The sequence below is a fragment of the Osmerus eperlanus genome, chromosome 15 (assembly GCF_963692335.1).
Source record: "Osmerus eperlanus chromosome 15, fOsmEpe2.1, whole genome shotgun sequence".
NCBI classification, from domain to species: domain Eukaryota; kingdom Metazoa; phylum Chordata; class Actinopteri; order Osmeriformes; family Osmeridae; genus Osmerus; species Osmerus eperlanus.
In genome coordinates this window covers 1,886,530-1,898,539 of record NC_085032.1, presented here as the reverse complement: position 1 = coordinate 1,898,539, position 12,010 = coordinate 1,886,530, and the positions used below count along the sequence as shown (strand labels likewise).

The 12,010-nt window shown below is 40.2% G+C and overlaps 1 protein-coding gene across 1 annotated transcript; it reads right to left on the bottom strand.

The window, feature by feature from the left end:
• Positions 1-6,582: 6,582 nt before the first annotated feature.
• On the bottom strand, positions 6,583-11,796 carry c1ql3a (complement component 1, q subcomponent-like 3a). The gene is made up of 2 exons (XM_062479590.1): positions 10,630-11,796; positions 6,583-8,366 (listed from the first exon to the last, which is right to left on the bottom strand). The coding sequence occupies exons 1-2, from the start codon at positions 11,218-11,220 to the stop codon at positions 8,187-8,189; spliced, it is 771 nt and encodes a 256-aa protein (XP_062335574.1). The 5' UTR covers positions 11,221-11,796; the 3' UTR covers positions 6,583-8,186.
• Positions 11,797-12,010: the final 214 nt, after the last annotated feature.

The following is a 12,010-nucleotide window of genomic DNA, read 5'->3' as shown; positions in this document are numbered from 1 at the left end:
TTGGCCAGGAGAGCATCTGTTCTGTATGTTTTTCTGTGTTGGGGTTATTTGCAGAGGAACCCCAGGTGAGCACAGGGAGTACATGCAATCTCCACACAGAAAGACCCAGGAGTTAATGTACCTGAGCACCAAAAGGCCTCAAGTGGGAATCAAACCAAGGACCTTCTTGCTGTGAGGCAACGGTATTAACCATCGTGCCACCCAGGAGGTTGTGTTGGGAGGAGTGGCTGATTAGAGGAGTGTTGCAATAAAGTGATTAAGTATTAAACCTTTCCAAATGGCCTGTTCAACAACTTCTTACACAACGTACAGTTAGGTCCATAAATATTTGGACATTGACACAATTTTCATCATTTTGGCTCTGTATACCACCACAATGGATTTGAAATGAAACAATCAAGGTGTGCTTTAAGTGCAGACTTTCAGCTTTAATTTCAGGGTATTTACATCCAAATCAGGTGAACGGTGTAGGAATTACAACACATTTTATATGTGCCCCCCCCCCCTTTTTAAGGGACCAAAAATAATTGGACAAACTAACATAATCAAAAATCTAATTGTCACTTTTAATACTTGGTTGCAAATCCTTTGCAGTCAATGACAGCCTGAAGTCTGGAACCCATAGACATCACCAGACGCTGGGTTTCGTCCCTGGTGATGCTCTGCCAGGCCTCTACTGCAACTGTCTTCAGTTCCTGCTTGTTCTTGGGGCATTTTCCCTTCAGTTTTGTCTTTAGCAAGTGAAATGCATGCTCAATTGGATTTAGGTCAGGTGATTGACTTGGCCATTGCAGAACATTCCACTTCTTTGCCTTAAAAAACTCTTTGGTTGCTTTCGCAGTATGCTTCGGATCATTGTCCATCTGCACTGTGAAGCGCCGTCCTATGAGTTCTGAAGCATTTGGCTGAATCTGAGCAGATAATATTGCCAGCAACACTTCAGAATTCATCCTACTGCTTTTGTCAGCAGTCACATCATCGATAAATACAAGGGAACCAGTTCCATTGGCAGCCATACATGCCCACGCCATAACACTACCTCCACCATGCTTCACTGATGAGGTGGTATGCTTTGGATCATGAGCAGTTCCTTCCCTTCTCCATACTCTTCTCTTCCCATCATTCTGGTACAAGTTGATCTTGGTCTCATCTGTCCATAGGATGTTGTTCCAGAACTGTACAGGGTCTTTTAGATGTTTTTTGGCAAACTCTAATCTGGTCTTCCTGTTTTTGAGACTCACCAATGGTTTACATCTTGTGGTGAACCCTCTGTATTTACTCTGGTGAAGTCTTCTCTTAATTTTTTACTTTGACACAGATACGCCTACCTCCTGGAGAGTGTTCTTGATCTGGCCAACTGTTGTGAAGGGGTTTTTCTTCACCAGGGAAAGAATTCTTCTGTCATCCACCACAGTTGTTTTCCGTGGTCTTCCGGGTCTTTTGGTGTTGCTGAGCTCACCAGTGCGTTCTTTCTTTTTAAGAATGTACCAAACAGTTTATTTGGCCACACCTAATGTTTTTGCTATCTCTCTGATAGGTTTGTTTTGATTTTTCAGCCTAACGATGGCTTGCTTCACTGATGGTGACAGCTCTTTGGACTTCATATTGAGAGTTGACAGCAACAGATTCCAAACACAAATACCATACTTGAAATGAACTCTAGACCTTTTATCTGCTCCTTGTCAATGAAATAACGAACTCCCATGAGGGAATAACATACACCTGGCCATGGAACAGCTGAGCAGCCAATTGTCCAATTACTTTTGGTCCCTTAAAAAGGGGGGGGGCACATATAAAATGTATTGTAATTCCTACACCGTTCACCTGATTTGGATGTAAATACCCTGAAATTAAAGCTGAAAGTCTGCACTTAAAGCACATCTTGATTGTTTCATTTCAAATCCATTGTGGTGGTATACAGAGCCAAAATGATGAAAATTGTGTCAATGTCCAAATATTTATGGACCTAACTGTAATTTATTTTCAAAACCCACAAGTCAAATAAAGATGATGAATAATTTGAAAGAATATTTGGGTGCACAAAAATGCTTTGCATTACAATGCAGTCTACAAAAGAAACAGTGGAATGTTTTGTTTTGCACAATATTGCCATGCAGTGAATGCCACAAAAGAGACACTACAGGGCTGTAGGCAACGTTATGGGGAGCTATGTGTAAAAACATAGCTTTTCAGGGCTAATTAACGTGTACATTTCAATAAATTAATTGTAAAAACAATAACACAGATTAATTTCTATCTATACCCCTCGACACCACAACCGTCCACAGTAGCTTTGTAGACGTGAAAGCAGATGACATTTCCGAGCTAGCATAGCCCCAAGTCTCGTCAAGCCACATCCAGAACAGGAAATGTAGACTGAGTCTGGTCTACCTGTGACAGATTAAACAACTTGACCAAATTGCTTAAACGGATTCGGTCATATTTTTGATTGTTGTGGCAAGTCTGCATATGACAGTGAACAAAAAATATTCTGAATAGGAAATAAAAGAGATGTGGACCTTTAAATGTTATCATGTCTAAGAATTCATTTAGTCACTCATATACAAAAATCCATTTGATTTTAAATACTTTTAAATAGCCTACTTCTCACGGCAAATATACGGATATATGCAATTAATCTAGATTAATTATTTACAAAGCATACAATTTTTAAACGTTTGACAGCCCTATTTATAACATAAATCAATTATAAGACAATCAATTATAATCTTAAAATTAACGTTAGTGTATTATCCTAAGGATGTAACAGAGGACATTTGCCGATGGACTAAGACTGTTCCGCCTATGGGACGTGACATCAATTATTTAAAAAAATTGTTAGATTTTAAATATTATTGATTCAGGTACATCAATTACGTAAATATAATAAGTTAAACACTTTGTAAACAATTATTGGTGGTTTTGTATGATCGACTATAGGTTACACAACAATAGAAGTTTTGCAATATAAGAAATATGTTGTGTGTACAGTAGCCTACATATTTGAGGTACTACACATCCTTACCTCTATACCTCCAAACTCCATCTGAGGTCATTCAACCTAGCTTTGCATTGCTCACTGCTAATTTCTCTGACTCGCTCATATCACAACAAACAACAAAAAAGAGAACATTGAGCATCTAAAAAAAATTATTATAGTTTTTTTCTTTCTTTCTTTCTTTCTTCTGATGGTGAGCTAATATCAGTCTCGAAAATTTAGGTTATCTTAATCTCTGCATAGCTACTCACTTTTTTTCACACAACCCTTGTATGTACCGTTGGGTACCTGATTAGTTGTAGGGACCAGCCAAAGTACTCAATTATGTAATTATTCCTTTCACATGGTGGAGCCGGTCTCACAACGTCTGGATAAATCGCATAAGCAAAATAAGATTCTATTATGCGTGCGTTAGACAAAAGTGTTAGACTACATCCTGGTGCGTTACACGGTACCCCTGTACGTTAGACTGTTCCATATTTGCGCTTCCATAATTGGGGTTCCGAAATTCTCTGCCTAAGGGAGTTGGCCGAAAGTTGTCTGGCTAGTCTACATCCCGCCGCTTTTGGCTTTGACAACACTTGTTTATCCACACACAAGGTGATGTGTTCATTTTACAGATGCCCCTTGGTATCAGTATCTCCAAGACAGTGTCTTAGGATCTTAGCAGCACATTGGTCTTTTGCTATTTGTAGCAACGATTGTTCATCCACACATAATAAGTGAGGTGATGTGTCAATTTTATAGATGCCCTTCTGGTATAATGGCGCTCAGAAATAACCATACAATTTGATTTTGCTCTTCGCCTCCCAGACTTTAGTCATACAATTTTTGAGTGCCTCACCCCTCTATAGATAGGACACACAACATATTCTCTTGGCATTTATATCAATTTATATTGGTTTTTGTACTGTACCTCTTCTCTCTTCAGTAATGGGACCTAGGGGTCTCTTTTCAGTGATCTCTCTTGTTCTCATTCCTTTTCTCTCTCTCTTCCTGTCTGTCTCTCAATCTGTCTATCTCCTTATCTCTCACTCTGTGTGTTTGTTTGAGAGATATCATTATCGGTGTACAGTATGAGTTGTCCTTCTTGTCCTTGAATTGTCCTTTGAGTGTGTGTATGAGTGTGTAGTGTGAATAGCAAGATATATTGTCATGTCATAAGAGATTCAACATTCCCATCAAAATACCACCCATGTTATGGCATGTTTTGTTTAAGTAAAGTAAACAATCCACCATAAAAATTGTTTAGCCCAGAGACAAAAATCCAGCTATTCCCACTTAATACTGGCTGTAAACAGATGCCAACCATGAAGAAAAACTATCAACATTGTCTTCCCCCTAACTTTGCAGACAGGGTTATTTTTATACTTGACACATATTGGCTAAGTCTATAGAAACTAAAAAGGGAATAAGAAAAAAGAGGCAGGTACTTTCTTGGACAACCAGACAAGGTGGAGTAGCATGAACATGGTGTGTTTTATGCTTTTAATGTAGGTCTGTGATCTCAGTTACATTGGTGAATTAAAAATTAAGTAAATAAAAATCTTTAAAGGGGTCATAGAATGATTTTATAGGGTATTTCACCCTGTTCCTTAAGGTCTCTGAATAGGGTATGTAACATTGGTTGGGATGAAAATGGCCCGGGTGCTGTTCTATGTGCCCTAATGCAACCCTGTGAAATAGCCCTAGAATGAATACGAGAGGTTTTCTCCCTTTTATTGTATGCTCATGAATATTTAGATGAGCTGCGCTGAGCACTGCGCGAAGCTGCGGAGCAAAGACGCAACATGGCCAACAGCACCCGTTAGCTGTAATACTAGTGTAATATTCGCACTTCAGTGTCGTAGCCTAAGCATAACTTTGTATTAGGTTTGTTTTTAGCATTGTAAGCAACATAATAGTTATTCATTTATGTACATTACGCTGTATGTACATTTTGGGGCGTGACAAAGGTACAGACCAGAGCCAATGAGGTACAGCCACCGAGTTGACATCAACTCGGTGCTTATTTGAGAATCGCCCGTTTTACAGCGGCAGTTTCAAATTGTGAGATTTGCATAGGAAAGAGGTGTCAATGGGACTTGAGGTTCTCTGTATAGCCATTTTACCCACCGAACTGTCGTTATTCAACTATGACAAGGTAAACTCGGTTTTGCATTCTTTAAAGACTACAACTTTAATGGCAACTCTGATTTGAATTCTTATTTTAGACTCAAATAGTCATTTGTGTCTAAGTCAAACTTGATCCATTGTTTCAGAGGGCAAACTAAGAAGTGTTGTATCAGGTCTCAGTTCCCACAATTATGGCTAGGTGATTAATACCTGTTGGGACAGATTGTCACAAAGGGTGCTGAGAGTCAACCTCCTGAACAGGTGGCCCAGCACAGAGTATTCTGGGTGATGAATGATGTCCACGCAAGAGCAATCACAACCTGGAAGATGACGTGATTATTATTAAAGTCTTCCGTCAAGGGAAGACACAAAGAGGGGAGATTGGGTGGAGTTTTTTGACCAGAGCAAGAAATGCCCTTGGTTCTTATTGGACGAGAGAGAAAAATAATTGTATTGTGATTGGAAGATCTCAGAATTGGGGGCAGAGGTGCAAAGTGATTAGTGTTGATGGTGTAGAGTTGTGTCATATAGCAAAGTCATAGATTTTTCCTTGCCAATGTGGCTTTGAAGATATAATTATTGAAATATGTTTTCATTTAAAGATTCGAGTATTTATTATTATTATTATTATTATTATAAAAAGCAAACTCTGTTCTTCATCTCCCACTGTTGGTGTCCTTTAATTTCTCTGTGATGTTCTACACAGGCAGTGGACCTTGGAGAGATTCATTATAATTACTAATGATAATCATATAGTTACAACTAGAAGGCTGCACTGAAGATGCTTATGTCAAGATTAAAGATTATTGGAGGAATGGGTCACACACGCCCATTTAAATCTGTGTCAATGAAAGAGAAGGTGAATTCACATTCAGAGCATCTGTGCATCATACATTGAGGAGAATGAAGTAGTAAGGGAGGCAGAGAACTTTGTGTGAGCAAGCAAGTCTGTGTATCTATGAGGTAGGAGGTCTGTCCCTATCCACATGTCTATGTCCTGCACCATCCTTGGTAGCCCCCTGTGCTGCTAGCCAGACTGGCACTCCATCTGGAATGCCAACAGAGGTGTGAACCCATCCAATTGTCTTTGTCTTCACAGACACTGCTCCCTTTCTAAGGTCTCTCCAATCCATGTATTCCTTCTTTCCACCAAATCTCCCCTTCTGTCATTCTTCATCCTCTTAACATTCTCATCATTATGTCACCTCCCGCACATCCTTTTGCCCATTTCACCTTCCTTATCCTTTTATTTTCTTAGACTGTCCAGTGCCATAATTCACACAAATGACTCCGTACATACTTATATGACCTCCTGAGCAGTCAGAAAGCAATAAAGAGAGAGAAAGAGTGTGGCTCAAATCAAAACAATTCTTTTTTTAAAAGAGGATGAAAAATAATCCCTTATTACCACTAATAATTACACTCCCAACTTCTCCTGGTAACACTGGATCTCCAACAATCACCCAGTATCAGGTCAGATTTGTCTGTTTAATGGAAACATTCTTTGAGTAAACAGTATACAGGTGACATGTATTCTGGGAAGACAAAAGAAGCAAGTTTCGAGTAAGTACATGCTCGTACACACGCGCACTCACACACACACACACAAACATTTACATACACACTCAATACATATACACATAAACACACGTTTGCAAACACACACACATGTCCAAGTCATATTTTTGTCAGTGTACACACACACACACACACACACATAAACATAAACACACTGTTAAAGATATAACTCTGACAATCAATGAATTGCATTTACATTAAGTAATTGACTATTGTTCTAATATGAAGTGGTTGAGCTGTACTTGCTCAATACAATGAGGGAGGAAAAAATTAAATATTCACTGCAATATTTACAAAGGAATTTAAGGGTGCAATCAACACTCTTTAAACTTTCTTGAAGGTACATACATTACATTTACATTGCAATTATCTATTTATGCATAGTGCTCTTGGTAGCATTCCAATACTATACATTTTAACTGGGGAATATGGGGAGTAGATAATCCCGCAAAGCAGTCTGACTTGTCACATCTGGACAATGCAAGTGAAAGATGGAGAATAAAAAACAAACCCAACAGACAGGTTAATATCAAAATGTGTTTGTGTCTACCTATGACCATTAGCAACACCACGTTTTATGTTCTCTAAGGCCTATGTGGTTAGGAAAAAAAGTTCAAAACCATTCAGATGGCAGATGTTATAAATATTTCCAATCCCTTCCCTAAAGATGGAAGGCTGCATCTCAGAATATCATCCTTCCCCCATGTCCTATAATCCTTCCCCCTCATCTCCTCTCCATTGTCTGTACTGATCACAAAGGATGAGTAAGAGGATTGCAAGATGTCAGCTGCCAGTTGAGTGCTCCTTCCTACTCTGCTGTTTCACAGCAGAGCAATGCAAGAAAGGAGAGGAGAGGAACCCTCTTAGAATCAAGATGCACCCTGCAAAATCTATGATGAATCCACCTCATACTACTTTGTGTAACATTTATGTATAAGAGTTTCCAGGTAACCCTCAGGCAGCATTGACTTGAATGGATGTCTCAGAAGTATAACATAATGCACAGCAAGGATGTTTAAACTATAGTTGTTTTTGTTATAGACATTATTGCACATATATTTGTCAGGTTTTGTAAACGTTACATATGTTTAAGCTTTGTTTCATTGCTACACGAAGAAAGATATACACCACATACTGCTTTGGTGGCACAGAATGTCAACACATTGTGTTTGATTTACAATTCAATAGTTTTGGCTATATTTTTTTCTTCTCCTCTTACTCATGTATGTTGTTTATTTGTTCACTAGCAGATCCCAAAAGCGATCCAATACAGGATCAGGTGACACTCACATCCCGCAGCTAATAAGTAAAATTAATCTCTCTAGCCAGCATGTCAACCTTCTAACGATCAGAATCAGAGCGAGGGGAAGCTTCATACCATGGCTTCAAACCATGGGTTGGGGGTGGTGGCAAGGTGTATGTGAAGGAGTGGTAGGAGTTGGATTTGTACATTTGGGGTAGGTGGTGGGGAGCGGATTTAGAGGTGCCATAGTTCCTAGTCGGCATAGATGATGAATCCAGAAAAAGTGCTGTACTTGTTGTTGTTGCCACCGTGGGCCTTGCCCCCATCCAGCTTGATGTAGACCTCATCGCCCGGCTCTAGGTGCAAGACAGCACTGTTGCTGGCGTAGTCATAATTCTGGTCAGCATCCTGGGCAATGGCACTGGCACGAACCTGAGGTGAAAGGCACAGATTTAATTTGTGGAGATGAACAAGATGCACACCTGGTATTTTAACAAACACCTTGTCTGAATGGCATCATTATCACATATAAACAAATTATTGTAATGCATCTAAACCTCAAATTTGTTTTGTGTTGCCTATATCTAAACCTCAGATTAAACCTGTGTATGTGAAATTGTAACGTTTAATTAGTGTAATGTAAAATAGCAAAGCATGATGTGTGTGTCAACTACTATTAATGTATTCAAGTCTGCTAACATCTGTTTGAACGTTTTCAAAATTAGAATGTGTTTATTTATTTAGTGCCAACATTTTTCATTGACTAGTGGCTAAGTGAACCATCTTTGTAAACTCCAGCATCTCAGTTTTTTTATTCCTGATGCAGGTACAATTAATACATCTTCACTACCATTTATGCTGGTAGAATTGTTTCTGTGGTGAGATTCCACTGCTATATTGTTTCATATTTTACTGTTTAGGTGATCCACCATGTAGTGGACCTTAAAAAACCCCGAAATAAACAATTACCTTAAGAAGACAAAGAAAAGGTCTGGAGTTATCAGAAGTTCATAACAAGTAGGCAAACACTAGGGAACAAAGTATGGAACACAAAAGAAGGGAAAACAATCCTTCTCTGGTTAGGAACACAAAAGTTCACAAAAGTAAAAGGTCCAAAGGTTCTCTTCCCAAAACGATAAAAGCCTTTATTCAGGTGACCAATTTCATGGTGAAAATTCTAAAACAAATAAACAAGAGGGTTAGGGTAAGGGTACTTTAAGAATACCTTTTGGGCTAAACTTACAAGCAGAAATGCTCAGAAACATAAATAAAATACTTGTAATTGTGTGATGATGTAATCATGCCATTGACATTGTTGTGACCCTCTTGCTTTTAAAATGAGATGTGATAACATTTCAGCACCGTGGACAGTTCTAGTGACTGTGTGGCTGCCTGGTATGGTCTCAGCACCTTATTCTTTAAAATTCAGATGAATTGGCAAAAACCAGTGGAGAAAGTGGAGAACAAAAGAGAAACAGTAGAAAGAGTGTTAAGGACAGAAATCTGCATCTATTTAGCTTTAAATATATTGTTAAGTTTGTGGAACAAGCTCTTTTGTCACTGTGTTGATGCTAGATAAATCCACTTTAACTTCAAAGAATCATATGTGACTGTCTGCTCGAGATGGACATTCTCAAAGACCCGCCTTGGAACTGTGATTGTCTTCTCTGTTCAAAGCTGCAGGGGGAATAGCTTGTTAACGGAATTTGAAGAAGTGGATCTGAACAGTTTCCATCCAAAATGTCCCCTGGTGCCTTTCTTAACCTTAGGTCTATATTCAGATAAGGACATCACAAGAATAAGGATCACTTAACAAGTTGTACTTTCACGTATGGAATCAATGAAAACGAATGCCTGAGCACTCTTTCTATTTGCTATATTTAGATAATTTCTCTTTTGTTTTGCACCAAAACGTCAGGTTTGCCTCCGTTTTGCTTTTCAACTCAGTGAGTTGAAAACCAATGGATCAGTGACTGTTGGGAGGAATTTTATGGGAGGCATTTGACTCGAGGCGTGCTGATCACTGGTCGCCGTGCATATATTGCGGTCGCCGTTGACAGGGCGACATGCTTGGCTAAGCAAGCACAGGCTCTGTGAATCGTGGAGACTAACAGTGCCACAGTGACACTGGGATCCCCCAGGATAGGGATTAAATTTGCTTCTTGGCAGGGTCTCTAAGCGCTGAACATTTTGATAAATAAAACATGTGGAAATATGGGTTTAAATCATTTTGAATGTCTGTAGTTCCAGTAAAAAAACTTTTAGGTATAATGTGTTACCAAATCATTATTGCATTGTTACTATTGTAGTAATAGTTAAAAATACCACTATAACTACTCTATATAACTACTACTCTATAACTACTACTACTATAATATTGCATAAACATATTCTTCGAGGTGTATCTTAAATTATAAATATTGTAACTGAGCACACAAGCCGTTATTTTCCATAAGCATCAGAGATCCAGACTCGTATGTTGCTACACCATGAAAATGTACGCGCGTATTTACGCATAGTGATTGCGTCCTTCTAGGGTCACAGAATTAGACAATCATCAAAAATATTGTCCGACTATAACTGCTTATTGTCACAATAAATTGATTGGAGCAGGATAAAATGAAAAATACTTGTACATACGTGATTCTCAGCCCATCTCCCCTTGATGCCGCCGTGTGTCCGCTATTTAGCTTACCTGGTTGTTTTTGCACAGATCAGCCCACATGCTGGTGCCGTCTCCGCCGCGCATTAGGACGTGGTAGGTGAAGAAGTAAATTCCAGGTATAGAGCAAGTGAACTTCCCCGTGGCTGGATCGTAGTGATTACCTAGATTTGTCACAACGTCGTCAAATTTCAGCACCTCGTACCCCTCGTGCTGCTTCTTAAGGCCTGCGTAAAACGCAATTTTGGGGACGGTGCTGTATGTGGCTGCACTGATGGCCCCGGCTGCGGCATTTGATCCCGGGGGTCCGGCAAGTCCAGGCCGACCCGGTTCCCCTTTTATCCCTGGTGTCCCTGGTGGACCGGGTGGACCTGGTTCACCTGGCGGGCCCCTGGGGCCAGCCTTTCCCGGGCGGCCAGGTTCTCCTTTCTGTCCTTGTATAAAAGTTGGTAAAGACTGCATAAGGTTGTTGTCTCGCACAGTGTCTGCTGTTGCGGTACTGGTCGGAGATTTGGTACCGTATGGATCGCACACCATTCGGCAGGTTCCGAGCATCTCATAATGTGCCGAGGTACCAGCGGAGTTGACCAGAACCGGGATCAGAATCACCAACACCAAGACCATGACGACACCAAGGACCCCGGCCGCTATTAGCCGCTTCCTGCCGACCAGTCTAGTCAGCGCAGGGCGATCCTCTTGTCTGCTTTTGGGTGAAATCTTGGTGGTTGGTGGGCACACTTATAGAATGAAAAAAATATAGAGCCAACTTTTCTGGTTCGCCCTCACTGATAATTAACTTTTTGGGGCCAAGCCCTAAACGCGTTTTTTCTGTTCCGTTCACGTTTGCTGATGTTTGCTTATTTAAGTCTCACCCAAACAGAAAGTTAAGCGTTTTTCAGGATGGCGCTTTAGTCGTCAGTGATTTCAAAACCACTGCGTTCAGCATCTCTCTGAGTTGGTACCCTTAAAGCTCGCTGTCACGTGTGGGCACCCGGCACAAAAACACTTCGATGAAAGAACAACCTTTATCCACAAAAGTGCAGAGGTTTATGTCCAAAGGTGAACAGTTTCCTTTGCATTTAAAACCAACCACTGTGTACCCAGTCCAGGGAATACCAAAGAAAAGGCAGTCTGCATGTCAACCGTTGAAAGATATCAAGCCCTATGGTTAGGGCGCAGCCTCAGCTCACGAACAGTCTAGGGACGAGAGAATAGATAAGAGGGAGGGCAGAAAAGCGCACAGTCTTATGAAAGATGAGAATGTAGCGCGATGTGACACCACCCATACCGTTATCTTGATATTTCTCGGAGTCCGACACACAGTGGGAGAGCACTTAGCGCGTGCACTTGCAGAAACATTTGCAATTATTAACTAGTTAGCATAGGGCTGAAATCCATTTATAGCATTCATATC